Source organism: Elephantulus edwardii, unplaced genomic scaffold (assembly GCF_000299155.1).
Source record: "Elephantulus edwardii isolate Elephantulus edwardi_28Jun2011 unplaced genomic scaffold, EleEdw1.0 scaffold00094, whole genome shotgun sequence".
In the NCBI taxonomy this organism is placed as follows: domain Eukaryota; kingdom Metazoa; phylum Chordata; class Mammalia; order Macroscelidea; family Macroscelididae; genus Elephantulus; species Elephantulus edwardii.
In genome coordinates, this window is record NW_006399844.1 from 5,701,028 (window position 1) to 5,716,977 (window position 15,950).

The window sequence follows — 15,950 nt, forward strand, 5'->3', positions numbered from 1 at the left end:
ATAGAAAAAAAAAAAGAAGTAGCATATGATCAAGATTTCAGCAAATGCAGTCCTCGATGTGCTCACCAGGCTGTTCTAAGGAATTTGGAGGAAAATGTTGAAGGTAATTGCTGAATTCTGGTAACCTGTTCCCCCTGCCCTCGCCCACCTCTGAGAGGAATGCTACCCAAGACCTTGCCACTGCCCTGTGGTTGCCACCCAGATGGGATCAGAGAACCAGAGCTGGCCAGGTGGGGCCAGTGGGGCTCTCATATCCTGCCAGTACCAGCAGCTCCAGACCCTCCTCAGCCTTCTGCAGGACACTATCTCCAGGAATTTCCCTCCCAAGACCCTTGTTTCGAGATTTTGGGTTAAGTACCTGCTGGTTTACTTCCAGGGTATGAGTCTGCTGCTTAGTGAACACAACTCTAGCAGCCTGACACTGCATCTTGCAAATGACATGGAGGACCCCAAGTGTGAGATTTCTGTGGGCACCTGGTGAAGACTGGTGCCACTGGCATCTTGCACCAGAGGGACCAGTTGTGGGCCCATATGGGCTTTGTCAGCCACCAGAGCTGTGGGGAGGTCACAGCAAAGGGGCCACTCAGGGGCTGTCCACAGGCCTGGTCTCGCTTAAAAGTGTCTTGAAGTATGACTTTTGGGAACAGAGGTAACCACCTTATACTGCTTTGGATGTTTTAAGTATACATTTGTTATGTGGACACAGAACACCCCCCCCCCCAAGACCCCATCACTGGAGTGTGTTTTGCAGGTCTGGGATGAGACTCAAGCTCTCTAGGGAGACATTCCTGCTTTTCTACTATAAACAGACTGGCACGGACTTGGACTGGCAGTTACTATCTCAGCCTGCCATTTATAACTGGAAGTTGTTACTTTCCTGGTCTCTGTCTGAGGGTGAGCTCTGTCCTAACAACAGGGTGTAGGCTGGAGTCTAACTCCACCTGGCACTGAACAAAATAGTAAAACTGTCAACAGTGGACACAGAGGAGGGAGTTTTGCAATATTTACATTTTGGCGTCATGAACAATTCTTGAGGAGAGCGGAAAAGTTGGGAGAGAACTGGAGCAGGAGGATACAAATACATCCCTCCTATTGATGATCTTGGATTTTTACAAACTGATCTTTAGCTTTTTTACATTAAAAATTTTTTATTATTTTTTTGTGCATGTACTATCAAATCGGATCTGACTGATACAGGAGATTGTCCCTCCTCCAGAAGAGCATCTGATGGATTCGAACCATGCACCTCTGGGATTGCAGTGCACTGACTCATTATTTTAAAAGGTGCTCTAATGACATAACATAACATGTTGGGCTGCTGCCTAAGAGGTTACTAGTTCGAATCCACAAGCTGCACTGCAGGAGAAAGAGAGGCAGTCTCTCCCTGTAAAGAGCAGCAGCCTTGGGGAAACAGTGGAGGGCTGTCATGAGTGAGAAATGATTGAGTGGCCGTGGGGTTGTCTGGGGTTTTAAAGGAGAACAAGCCAGCTCATCATGGAGAAGAATCACCTCTGAGTTTGACGGGCCCTGTAAAAGCATTTCACCAAAAATGATTTTTAGTTTAGAGATTGGGACCCCCACACCCTAAAAAAGGCAACTGTCTGATTTGTTTCACAAGACCAGGGAGAGATGGCGGGAAGTGAGAAAACAGAGCTTGATGTGTGTGAAGAAATTAAATCACTCTCACATCTTATAGCAGATTGAATTTACAGTTTTACTTAAAAAAAGGGAGGGGTACATACACAAAGAGCAAGATGGGTGGGGAACAACAATGATCTGAAATGGATTTCTACAATTTCCCCTACAATTACCAGTTTTGTCTGTTGGGCAGTATTTATTTGTCCTGCTGGCGTACAATTGCTTACAATATTAACAAGGTTGTAGACAAGGGAACTGCCAAAATTTAGGCCTGGATGGAAAGTAAATTATCATATACAAGGTAAGTTTACAATACACAGTATTTTCTTTAAATGATGGAACGCAGTCGCAGGAAGTTAACAATACTAACACAAGAATAATCAAATTTTGTTTGTTATCCATGTACAGCAACTAATTGCTTTACAAAAAAGCGAAATAATACAATATATCATCACATGTATTTACAGTGTAGTAAATATACTTTTCTGTCAAATTTTACACAAACTATTTACAGGTGAATATACTGCATTAAAAAAAATTTGTGTGGCCGACACTAAGTGAATTTTCATGTAAGTTCATTGCATAACATTGATTAAGACATGCCTAATTATGCCTGGGATGAGGTGGGGGGAGGGGAGGTAAAGGGAAAAAACCACCAAAAAAAAACAAAACCCAAAACAAACTACAAAACAACAAAACCCCCTGAAACACCCTAAACTCCACCAACCACGCAGGGCTGCCAGCTTGGCGTCCATTCTCTGTCCCCATTTGGATACGGTTCATGGTGGTGACCTCAGCACCAGGCTGCGAGGCGGTTCAGTAACAGGCAGGTGTTGACTGTGGGAGGACAGAGTACTGGTCACTTTCTCCCAAATAGTGAACGAAGTCTTGGCAAACAGGGGTCCGTGCCTGGGATGGGACGGGGGCACTGGTACAACAGGCAGTGACAAAAAGTGTGGCTGAGTTACCATTGCCTTTTAAAAAAAGTCAGGGGAAACCTCTAAAAACCTGAAATAAATTACCTAAAATGCTCTTTATAGGACTTACATGATCTTATGAAAAATGGGCAACTTTCTCTGAATTGCAGAATTTCCTTTGTAGATGACAAGAAAAAGGCATAGAAAGGGTTTCACTTCTCAGAGGACGCATATTTTGATTTTTCTCATATTCATTGCAGTTACCTGGAAAGCTGTAGCTTCCTTAGAAAGTTTCAAGTTCTTTATGTAAGGTAAAATTTAATCCTAAGGAAGTTTAACTGGTCAAAAGTAATTTTTGCAGTTCAAAGAAGGCTCAAATTTGATTTGCAATGCTGATCATTTCATGAGGTACTTCAAGTGAAACTATTTCATTTCCCTGGAAGGGAGGAATACATTTAAAAAATATCACACCTTGGAAAACTTTTTTATGGAAAGGTCAGCGGTTTCAACAGGAAAATTTTGAAGTTTCTATTTTGATGGAAGAGGCAAATTAGCATAACACCGTCCACTGTCAAATACATCAAAACAGTAAGTTAGGAGAGAAAAACACTGAACTGAAATTATGAAAGGCTCACACTGCCTGATATTTCAGGAACCAAGTAGCTGTGACAGTTCCACCAGAAAAGCACTGAGCTGTGGCTTAGCCAAGACCCTAAAGGCAGCATGGCGCCCTTGGCACTGGGATAGTGATCTACTTCTAAAATCATTAGAGTCTCAGTTGCTCTGTTACAATAAACTTTCTATTCTAATGCAGCCTCTACAATAGTTTAAACAAAAAGTTGAGTTAATTGCACCTGTCTTTAATATTTCCCAATAATTCTATAGCAGAATTACTATTAATACTATGATTTGTTGTTTTAATTTTTTTCCTTTTTATTTTGGCAAATGTTTCTTACTTTTCCCAGGACTGTAAACAAATTAAAAAAATTAAATTCTTGTTATTTCTGAATATAAAAAAGCAATTTTATTTACATTAACATATTACATTGTTACTGTGTAGATAAATGTGAAATGTGTTATATTATTAAAATCAGAACACTTACATGTACCATTATTTATTGATTTAGCTGTGGAGTTTAATTTACTGAAACCCACTGATGAAATAGCACTGCAAGAAACTCTTCTCCCCAGGGTTTTCTTTCTCCCTCCCAAAGCCATTATGACCCCTTAGCACAGAAAGGGGACCTGGGACTGGGGAATAATATCTTTTTGTAATAAATACGGTTTAGTTTCAAATTGGAATCTCTAAATACTAATATGCTCACTGAAGTCAAATTATTTTGCACACTAAAGGTACCACAAGAAAATCAGATGTGCATCACTATGGAAATTCCATATAATAATCCATCAGCATAGCAGCAACTCTGACGGTCCCCTATTGTCACACTAATGCAGGATGACCAGTCCTTTCACAGTGATTAAGTGCAACTCTATCCTCTAGAATCCAAATACTCTGCTAAACAGACTCCTGATATATTTTTAAAGTGGGAAGGGGGAAGAGCATAAAACATTTAAAATATATCTTATCAAATAAATTTATGATAATATACACCATATTCTATGTTTCCTGGAAAATTACTTAACAAAATAAATGTATCAGTTACTTGAAGCGACGTACCATTCCATTTTGCTTATGGAGCTAATGAAAATCACCTTCTTAGAAGAATTTCCCACACTCTGTTCACTGATCACCCTGCTTAGAATTATTTAGGGAAGAAATGGGGGGGGGAGGGATGTAGAATTACTATACTTAGTATAGTTGTGTCTTACAAAAACCAACCAACCCAAAATCCCCCAACAAAACAAAACAACCTAACAAACTTCTAGCATATTTAAAGGTTAGAACAGAATCCACTGGAGGGGGAAAAATATCGTCTTTTATGACTGAGTTTGGATAAGGCTTCAGAATTCTTAATTTTGATTCGGCAATGTTAAGATATATGTGGTTACTCTTAATTTTCTGTAATTATTGCTAGTACGCAAAAGTTAATATTTCTTAAGAATGCACTAAAAACTCCCACCCCCAAAGTACCTCGCTTGTGGCTTTAAGTCGTGAAGTTACTGAGGCTCGACCCCTATTGATTCCTTTAGTTTTGTAAGGTAAAAAAAAGTCCACAGCTAAAAGTCAGATTAAGCATACTGGGGTTACAATATTTTTTTCCCATAGGCTTCTATCTTCAAGAGTGTGTAAATAAGACTAACACTTTACTTTGTATAATGAAGAAAGGGGAAAACATAGAAGGCAGAGGTCTGTGCAAATGGCTTTCATATCTGGCTAGTAGTAGCAGTATTCAAGAATTCATCCTGTCTCATGATTGAGATGCTCTCAATTCAAGTTTCCTAACCTCCTACTTTCTTTGCAGTTGTTCTGAATACTTGCTTAAACCAGACACACAGCAAAAGTAGAAGGAAAAAAGAGAAAGTAAGAGCAGCATTAAATTTAGGCAATGCTTCCAAGAGTTGATCATCTGGCAACATGGCAGACTGGATGAGTTCGTCATCAGACATGAAGTGCAGCATCACAACTGGTGGTGATAGGCAAGGCTGCGAAGGGGTCACTAGTGAAGAGCCCATGGACATTAAGTCTGTTTGAAAAACGAAAGAAAGAAAGCTTCACACGATCTTCTTAATGCTATTACGTTTGAAACTGCCAGCGCTTCTCTGCTTCTGCACTTGGCTTGCGGATCCATGTCGAGTTCGTCCACTGTTACAGTGGCCAGTGGTGGGGGAGAGTTCAACGTTCTCCTTGTCGATTCCTGAAGAGAAACAGAAAAGCAATGTTACTCCCTCTCTTTTGGTGTTAAACTCCAAGAATCAGCTGCACTATTTTCACATTTCAACCTAGTGAACTGTTTTAAACACACTTCACTGTAATAATCAACTGCTAGAATGTTTACATAGGCCTTGTACTTGGAAAACCTCAAATTCTGTTAAGCAAGATTTGCCATCCTAGCCAAAAGAGACCTTAAGAAGAAATAAAGAGAAATTGCAAGAAAAAGCTAGAGGCAGGCAGGCTTTAGCTGAACAAAAAGCTGGCAGCCATCAGGAAACACCAGAACTCCTTCCTCCACATCATAGCAGAAGCTTCCAGCAGAGGCTAGCATCACACCATGGAGCCCTATTCACATTATCCACAGAACATCCTCTCCAGTTGCAGAGTGTACTGACCTAGACCTAGAAATTAAATTTTCACTGTCTTTCCATCAAATTCTTCATTTCAAAGAAAAGTCAGACGCTGAGAGGAAGTAAAATATTTACTGTGCAAGTATCACAAAGCCTGTTCTACAGAATTTTTGCTTTTTGCAGCAAGTCATTTAATTTCATGTTCTGTACCAGGAACAGATCCCATTTATTTCTCTCATGGTGGAGAACAAAGCCTCCCAAAACTTGGTCCTTTTATTATTACTTTATAAAATAATCTTAGTGGTAATTTCAGAATAGGAACTAGAAAAAAAACAAGATCTTTTTATGGCTTAGGTAAGACTGCAAGCTAAAAGAACAGTGGTTAATCTTGGGGAAACACTGGCTGGAGGGCATGAGGGTGACTTTGGGGTGAATACTGTGTGTCTTAACTTAGTTCCTGGATTTTCAAGCATTTTCTTTTAAAAAAACTAAAAAGTGTAAATTTATAATTTGTGTGCTTTACTGTTATCTCCATCAATAATGTTTTAAAAAAATACTTGATTTTTGGCATAAACAACTGGTAGAAAAGCAGATACTTGGAAGAGCATTTTTATGATTTGTATAAAAATACAAAATAGTGACTGATGTTTACTGATACAAAAAGATGACAATAATTATGAAGTAGGGGAAAACCTTCCACAAACCAACAACAATGATAGAAATAGAATACATGTAATATCTCACATTTAAGGAAAGTAGAAAAATAAAAAAAAAAGCTCAAACAAAAAACCAAACTAAAATATTCCCTTCAAAGTTAACAAACAAAAAATTCAGAAAAAAAGGAGCTGAAAAACACTTGTTAAAGTACGTGCTCACTGGATGGTGTGATTACAGGTAATTTTCATTTTCTTTCTTTTGTATAATTTCTTTCTATCTGTATCATTTATTTTTTTTAAGGCATAAAAACAGCTATCTCCAGTTTTGGATAAAAATTAGTATTTCAATTCTAGGAGTATCTGTTATATTACAGCAAACAGACACAGATATAATCATCTCTTTGTTGTCTTATGAACCAAAACCAAATGTACATGTGATGACTGACCCCTCAGGGGAGCCACACACTGTTCATTTGAGTTTAGCTCTGAATGAATTAAATTCAGAGTAAAAGGCATCTAGGAGCATAATGCCTGATTTACACAGGTACAATGGAGGCTCGATGTTCTGAGTTTATCAAAGGAACATGGGCATATGTCATTGTTTCCTCAAGAAGATGTTCACTGGGAAAGAGGGACGACTGAGCGGAAAAGGTGAACCACAGCCCTTGTGCCAAGCACAGCCGACCAGCATCCCAAACATGTCCTACTCTCATCCAATTACAGGCACATAGAGATTCACAGGAAAATAGCCCTTCCCCAAAATCACAGCACTTTACTCAGGTCAAAAGAATTTTGGGTGATTTTTAGTTTCTTCTGCTTATTTATTTGTATGTTCTTCAAGACGACAGTTAAAAAAAAAAAAAAGCCAGCTCATCATCTCTCGGATATGCTGTGAGCCTCCTCGGATGCATGCTTTTCTCATTTCAATTTCCTTCATGGTGCATTCTTTAGTTGCTTGCTACAACCTTCTCTTTTGCCTCCCTGCTTTTATACAACAGTATTTGTTACATTTAGTCTGTACAAGTCCTATTTCTCCCATTAGACTTAAAAGCATCTTGAAAGGTAATAATAATGTATTATTAATTTCTCTTATAATATATATTGACAACTTTTTCAATAAAGGTTGGACTGAATACATCGATTTAAAACAAATAAGATGACTGGCTCCCTGTAATTCATAGCCAGAAGGCATGAAACCTTGGATTTCTCCTTGGAGGTGCCACATAGTTGGCAGAAAAGAGAATGTCCCCCTCTTTGGCTTCAGTCATTTGAAATTCTCATGGACCATTATCAGTGCACCTGACTTTCCATTTGCCAGTATCTACAAGTTCCAGTCTAACAGTTACTTATCTGGAATCATTTTCCTAGTCGGAACGAAGATTCAAGGCAAACTAGGATTTTAAAGTGAGGAGGCTATGCAACAATTTGGTCATCAGCAGGGACACACAGCTTGGACAATCCGTAGAAAGGCCCAGTGGTCTGTGTGCCAGGGCCCTTGCTGTGTGGCGTCCTTCAGAGGAGCCTCGATATGCTAGACTATGGCTCACTCTAGGGGAAAAGTAGCCATCACTTTATAAGGCAGTAAAGCTTCTGGCTGACAACAAAGGCCTGTCGGGCGCGGCAGTCCTGATAATTCAAAAAGTACAAACTGTACTCACGTATATTACATCACTAAGGTGATGATTTCTACAAAGAAGTATTATAAGGACAACACTTTTTTATTCTGATAAGCAAATAATTTTAAAATAGGAAATTAATGTTTGAAAGCTGCATTTTCTGACAGACGTTTAAGATAAACAGCAAGATATAAAACTGTATGCACAGTATGAGCACAGGTATGTAAAGAAAACTGTAGGAAAGAGACAAAAATATTAATTAACAGTGATGATCTTAGAGTGGTGGGATTAAAGATGATTTCCCCCCATACTTTTCTGAATTTTACATCCCTCCCCCCAGCATGTGTAATTTTAATTAAAAATGCTGAAGTATAAGTGATTGGTCAGCTCTGCCACCATTTGCTTCAATGCTGTGGGAGAGTTGCATGTCCTATATCTGCTCTCAAATCTCAAATTCAGTATCTATATCAACTCAATTTTTCTGAGTGACTCAATTCCACAAGTAATACATGAGGTGATTCCTAAATTCACTTAGCAGCAATGATGTGCAACTTTAAGGATCAAAATGCAAAGTGAAGTAAAAAACTGGGAAGTCTAATAAAATTTATTCTATTTAACTGAAAACACAGAATTCTGAAAAAGCCATGTTTCTATGAAGGAGAGTGATCACAATATCTAGTTAGTGCATCTTAAATTGCTAAGCAAAGTCCTCACCCTGAGACCTTGGGCAGCATTCTTTCTCTTTATGCTCTAAAACTAGAAGCTGGTGAAGTACTTAGCTTTATAAAGCGTCTAACCATAAGAAAACTCTAAGGTCATAGGTCAGCCTGCTCAAATGGAGATAAAAATCACCTCTGCAATGGCACCTGCCATATTTTCACTTACTAGAGAGACCCTGGTGGGGTATTTTTATACCCAGGCCTCTGTGAGGAGCTTTGTTCTCATAACCCTACTCACTGGCTGTCCATTCTGGCTCTACTGGGCACAAAAGCAAAAATCCATGAGGTGACAAACTCAGAGCCCACAAGCCAAATGAAATAAAGCTAAAAATTTCTGTGGTCCCACAGACTATTCTGATTCACTAGCTTAAATATGCCCACAGATATGCTGTGGCCAAGCATGCAAGCAGTTACAAAACATGCAGGGCTGAGGAAGTTGGAAATTCTCTCCCACAAAGTATTAACAGGACTTCATTGAATTATGTTGATTCCAGATAAATGTGATATTCTAAAATTTAGGGAACCAACTAAGTGAGGAAAAACTATTAGACTTCACTGTAGTTACTTAAATTTACGTTTTATTTCCTCATCTAGAACATGAGTTCTCTGAAGGGCTTGTTTATGTTGCAATTAATGATAAAGTTCAAGCTGAACAAATAATAAAACCATTCTTGAAAATTCACAACTTCTTTAAACACCAAGACATTTTCCAAAACTGAAACCCATTATCTTCAAAATAATAAAGGGTCAAATCCTTTTTAATTCTTGGAAAGCTGAAGAAAAATCTGTGAGAAGTTACACCACAAAAATGACAAATAAAAATGCTAATTTCCTACTACCTGTCTAGTGGCTCTAGCACGTTATTTGATTCTGCTTTGTTTAGCTTGTAACGTACTATAGGGTCAGATGACTTGTTTTCTCTGATTAATTTAAACATGCCAGAGACTCGGTTATTGGGTATATAAGGTGGCAAATATTTTAGAAAGCTCATTGTTTATAAATATAGTAAGACAAACAGGCCAGTAAATTTGGGTTTGCACCTTGGTTGGACCATTAATTTGGGGCCGTTCTTAAAGTTGGCAGTTAAACTTGCCTAACTTAAAAGACTGTTAGAAGAATCAGGTAAGATAATCTATGTAATGAATTTCTGCATAGAGATAAAATAATTGCTATGCAAATAAAAATAATGCTGCTAAAACTGGAAATTAGAAGGCCAGGTAAGGTGCTTGAAAAAGTTTTAGAATAGATGGACAGAACTGGAATTTCATGCTATAATTCGTACAATCACAAAAGCAAATATAAATAAAGTATAATCTTCTCATGAGAAAATGTAGATATAGCTTATCCTTATAGTGAATATATTAATGGAGGTGTGTTAAACATATATTTATATTTTGAGTAAATGCACAAAACTGTAAGTATAGGAATATTTATTTAAAAATGGGCTTTTACTAGTTGCCAACACTTCCTTTCCTGTAACATGTAATAATTACAGAACAAGAAATGAAATAAAAGGCATCTTTTATAAATAGATGTAGTGGATCAATTTTTTCTTCTGAGTTTTGAGAACTAATTAATAGTCATGTCTTTTCCTAACACAGCGGACAGAATGAATGACAATTTAAATTTCTAAGAAAATAGTGACTCTGGCTTTAAGTTTTATATTTGGAGATAATAAGTCTAAGAGGTTGTTCTGTTTGGTTTTTTAAAAAAGCACTGCTGATCTGTCAGTGTTAGCCTGAATGCTGTTGTGATGCTGGTAATTTTGCCTCTGATGTCTGAAATCCCAGCAGGGTCACCTATAATGGACAGGTTTCAGCAGAGCGTCCAGACCAAGATGCGCTGGGCGGAAAATCTGACGCTCTACTTCTGAAAAAAGTGGCCAATGAAAACCATCTGAACACAGCAGAATACAGCCTTGGAAGATGAACCTCTCAGGTTAGAAGGCACTAAAAATATGGCTAGGCAAGAGATGCTTCCTCAAAGCAGAGCTGGCCTTAATTGACGTGGATGGACTAAAGCTTTTGGAACCTTCATTTGCTTATGCAGCATGACTGAAAAGGAGAAGAAACAGCTGGCAAATATCCATTAGTAACCAGAACAGGAAATGTACCAAGTATTAATCCAAGAAAAAAAAAGCAATGAAATGTATAAAGATCAGTACCCTAGGTATTCATGAGCTGAAATGGATGGGTATTGGCCATTTTGAATCTGATCTTGAATTTAGAAAACTATCTTAAAAACAGATGTGATACACTCAACAAGCAGTAGGATGGTATCAAGGACATCTTGCATGAAGAACAGAAAAAGCTATTAAAAAGGCAGGAAACAAAAGATTAAAAGGATGCTGGCCAAACTTTGCTCTGAAATGGCGAGTAGCTAAAGAGACTGGAAGAAATGGTGAAGTAGAAGAGCTGAGTGAAGATTTCAAAGGGAAAGTACAAAAGACAAAGTAAAGTACTACAACAAAATGTGTAAAAACCAAAAGAACCATTTCTCAAGGTGAAAGCAATGAAGAAAAATTTGCAAGACCGTTAAGACAATATTTGTACTCAGACGAAAAGAAGGTGATAGAGAAAATATGAGAATTATAGAATAACATCATTAATAACACATGCAAATAAAATCTTATTGAATTTAAAAATGGTTTTAACAAGTGCATCACCACGAAACTGCAAAAAATTCAAGCTACATTAGGAGGGTTTAAAATACAGGATATATTGCCGCTGATGTCTGAGGAACCATGGCTGAAAGCAAGACAAGCAGAAAGATGTTTGTCTATGTTTTACTAACTATGCAAAAGTAAGAATGGGCATTCCAGAGTACTTATTTGTGTTTCCAGAATATTTATAGGTGTTCATGTGGAAACTGTACATAGACCAAGAAGTCATTTAAACAGGATAAAGTAATATTGTGTTATTATGTGGTTTAAAATCATGAAAGATGAGTGAAGGGTCATATCCTGGTAGCCTAGTGTTAAGAAGTGTGATACCAACCCAAACCTACCAGCTGCTCCATGGGAGAAAGATGGGCAATCTCCTCCCATATGATTTACTGCCTCTGAAAACCCACTGGTGAGCTCACTATGAGTTGGATTTGACTTGTTAATACACAACAACAACACACTCATATGTATGCTGCTCAAGTAATCAAAGAAGCTTGGTTGTATGAAGATAAATGTGGGTTAGGATTGGTGAAAGACTAATTAAAAACTTGATATGCAGATGATACAACCCTGCCTTGCTTAAAGTAAACAGGATGTGAAGCATTTATTGATAAAGATCAAAGATTATAGCCCTTGGTATGGATTATACCTCAGCATAAAGAAAACAAAAATTATCACAAATGAACCAGTAAGCAACATCATGATAAATGGAAAAAAGACTGAAGATGTCAATGATTTCATTTCACTTGGATCCACAATTACTGCCTATGGAAGCAGCAGTCAAGCAATAAGATCAAGTTTTTCCCTGGGCAAATCTGCCAATCAAGGATACCTCCAAAGGGATAAAGGGGTAAGCATGTCACTTTGTGAACTAAGTTCTGTCTTACCCTAAACTATGGTATTTCTCAATTGCCCTAAAAGCCTGTGAGATCTAGGCAGAAAATTAGGAAGCCTGAGGTCTTTGAACTATGGGTACTGGCAAGGATGACGGAATATACCACAGACAGCCAGAAGAATACATGAATCTGTCTTGAAGGGAGTATAACCAGAATGCTCTTTAGAAAAGAGAATATGCGCCTTCATTTTCCATACTTTGCACATGTTATCAGAAATGGCCAGTGCCTGAGTTTGGTAAAGAAGGTCAGTGAAAAAGAAGATGCTCAATAAGACAGACTGATTATATACAAAATTACTATGAGTCAGAACTGACCTGACGGCACCTAACAACAATGAGCTAGAAAGGTTTCCTTGACTTAGCCTACCTTTTTTATTCACTCTCCCTTGATTTTTTTTTTTTTAAATAGCGTGCTTTGTGTTAGTCCTTTGTATTACTCTAATCCTGAGACTGGATTTCAGTGCTCAGGGTGAGTACAGAAGTTTCTCAACTAAGATTAAACACACACTGGACCTGTGGTTCTGATAAACCCCAAAACTCACTTGAGCTGGTTCCGACTCACAGTGACCCCTCTGAGGCCATAAATCACAATAGGAGGAGACTGTCCATCTTTCTGTCACAGAAGCTCTGGTGGATCTGAACCTATGGGGCCAAGTAGTCTTTGAGCACAACTCATTAGTTCCTGACAGCTTATAAATAGACTGGTGACTTTAAAAGTTCCTCAGGTGCCCAAAGCTAGACTGTGCTTCTAGGTGCTGTGAAAGAACTCTCATGCCGGGTGCCAAGGACAAGTGCGGGGTAAGCAGTATTTCGTGCAAATATGACGAACATAAAGAGTACCTTGAGGAGGGAACAGCTGCATGAAAACTGCTGATTTAGAGCAAGGCAGAGAAGCTTCACAGAATACAGAATGGAAGAGAAAACAAGAGTGAGTGATGTCCATAAGACTTTAAAAAAACCCACCAAAACATGGTGAAACATTATCATGGTTCTTGGCTTTGGGAAGAAATAGGATTTTTAATTAGTAAACTCTTTGACCACTAATTTCCTATACATTACAATCTATTATTGGAGAACTTAAAATTTTATGGATAGGAGTGCTTTACAATTTTGATTAGAACTAAGAATTTTAACCTAAATTTAAAAAACGATAAAAATAAACAGAAATTCTATCAAACATTTCCTCTGATTATTTTCTTACTTAAATACAGAAGCAATAACAAAGAAAAGGGAGAAAAATCAAGAAAACATAAAGTTTCAGGTGACCTTCCAGCAGGTTTACAGAGGCAGTAAATCACATGGGAAGAGACTGGCCCGGAGGAGCTGGTGGATTTAAACTACATGATTTTGTGTTGGCAGCACAGCTCTTTACCACAAAGCCACCAGAGCCCTCTATTATATACCTACTTAATAAATAAGGATGATAATGCTTAATGAATTCAGTTACAGAATGAAAAAATATCAGGAGAACTTGATAGAGTAGAAATGAAATTCTACTACTTTGGAAACAGATCTATTTAATTTCTTCTTAATAAGTACTGAATTCTTATCATTTCATGTGGATCTTTTTCTCCCCCTTGTATAGTCTTCAATATCTAAAGAAGAAGCAGAAGACAGCACTTAAAATGAATACTTGAAACAAATTGTTTTTAAAAGATGGCCTTTTTTTGCTTACTGCTAAAAAAATTGTAAAACCTCCCACATATGGCCTGGCTTTTAGCAAGATAAACAGCAGTTTTTAGGTAATGCTTTCTAGCTCTAATCTAAACACGTTTTCTAGCTCTAATCCTGGGTCTTCAATTCTTGTCTAGCTAAGCTACTCTGGGCCCAATAATGAATCCAAACAACAAGTCTGAAATGTTTTTATTTATCCTGGAGTAAAATATTATGGATTCTTTTAATTTTCTTAGAAGCAGCTGGGACCATCTAAAGAGGCCAAGTTTAAGGTCTATTTGGCTAAATGGGTAAAAGTTAACACAATTTTCTATGTACTGAATTCTAGTATAGTCCAGTGACTCTTATGATGTTGAGCTCTTTGCAGAGATTCAGAGGAAAGGAATAATTTATTTAAGATTGTTGTTGCTATTGTATTGTTAAGTGCCATCAAGTCGCAGGAGACTCACAGCGACCCTATGAATGATGTCCTAGACACTTCCTGTATAACTTTTTGTCCTTTCTCCAGGTTCATAGGGTTTCCAGAGGCAAGCTATTGTGGAAGTGGATGCCACTTCCGCTTCTAAGCTTGTTTTAATCGGGGAGCTTCACCAAACACTGTCCACCATCGGTAACAGTATTCGGCTTCATAGCAACCACGAGTAACCTCTGTACAGCAAGTGGAAGATAGGGACTTAAAAATAGTTTCTTTACATTATGCTGAGTGAGGTATCTGTCACAAAAGGACAAATACTGCATAGTGCCACTGTTGTAAAACAAGACTGACATCGGGGTTGGGGGCAGATTGAGAAAGAGGGAATAAATAATGCATACTGCATTGAAACAGATGAGGGAGAGAACTGTTTAAAAGGGATATATGATTAGGTACTATTATCATGACAAGAGTTCAGAATGAAGGCTGCATTGTGGAGTGGACTGTGGGGGTGAGGATTGTATAACAAAGAAAGAATTTTTCTTTTACTTTTCAAAGAGAAGAGTGAACTGGGGGGAGGGGTGGGCAGGGAGAAAAATGCAACAAGGAATGAACGGAAATCCAAAGTCTCTGTAAATGGTCATTAAAACGAATTTTTAAAAGTTCCTTTAATGGTAAAGGATGGACAAGTGAGCTATGATAATATACTAAAAAAAGCGGCTTTTTCAGAGGCAACTGCTTGAGACCCATTTTAAACAAGTTTCTCCTACCTCCCAAAACGTAGCTGACTGATAAACTATCACCAAAAATCTATTTAAATAAGGTTAAAGTTGGCAGGTCCATGAATCTCTTACTTAGTTGATTACTGAACAACAAAGAAGGTTGAAAACCAAAAGAAAATATAGCTTAGTGGCTGATTCTGCTGTAAAACCAGCAAAGATATAGAAAGCAGCCAGAGTCTAGTACTGACATGGAAAATTTACAACAAAAGGTAAGCTATGGTATAAATAAGCCACTTTCCCTTTTTGTCATAAGGCACTAAAGCCTTCATCTGCTTTAACTGAGTAGACTGAGTACAGGTTGAAGTAGAGTAATTTGATGGGAAGTTCCATTTCCAGAAATTTCTGGGAGTGACACAGCTTCTTAATAAATAGTGCTGTTTGGATAATGAGAGTGGAGATAAGGAGCTATTTTGCTTTCTACACTGCATGGAAAACTTGCTGTCAGGGACCGCTTTAAAGTACTGAAGAGCAATGATGTCAATTTAAAGACTAAGGTGTGCCTGAGACAAGATCATGACTTGCTTTGCATCTGAAAGCTGGACAATGACTAAGGATGACAGAGAAGAACTGGCATCTTTGAGTTGGGTTGTTGGAGAAGAGTACTGAATATGCCACAGACTGCCAAGAGAATAAACAAGTCTGCCCTGGAGAAGCGTTCTGGTGGCCTAGTGGCAAGAAGCTGCACTGGGTGCTCCTTGGAAGCAAGGATGGTTACATTCAGTCCCACATACATTGGGAATGTTGTTAGGAGGGGTCGGTCTCTGGAGAAGATCATGCTTGAAAAGGTGGAGGG

At 38.1% G+C, this 15,950-nt stretch overlaps 1 protein-coding gene across 1 annotated transcript in view; it reads right to left on the reverse strand.

Moving 5' to 3' along the window:
• Positions 1-5,047: 5,047 nt before the first annotated feature.
• The window catches only part of NF1 (neurofibromin 1), a 330,500-nt gene continuing 319,597 nt past the window's right edge, over positions 5,048-15,950 (reverse strand). Inside the window, exon 56 of the mRNA XM_006891069.1 lies at positions 5,048-5,371. Coding sequence (XP_006891131.1) covers positions 5,229-5,371 — 143 coding nt within the window. The 3' untranslated portion in view covers positions 5,048-5,228. The remainder of the gene's footprint in view (positions 5,372-15,950) is intronic.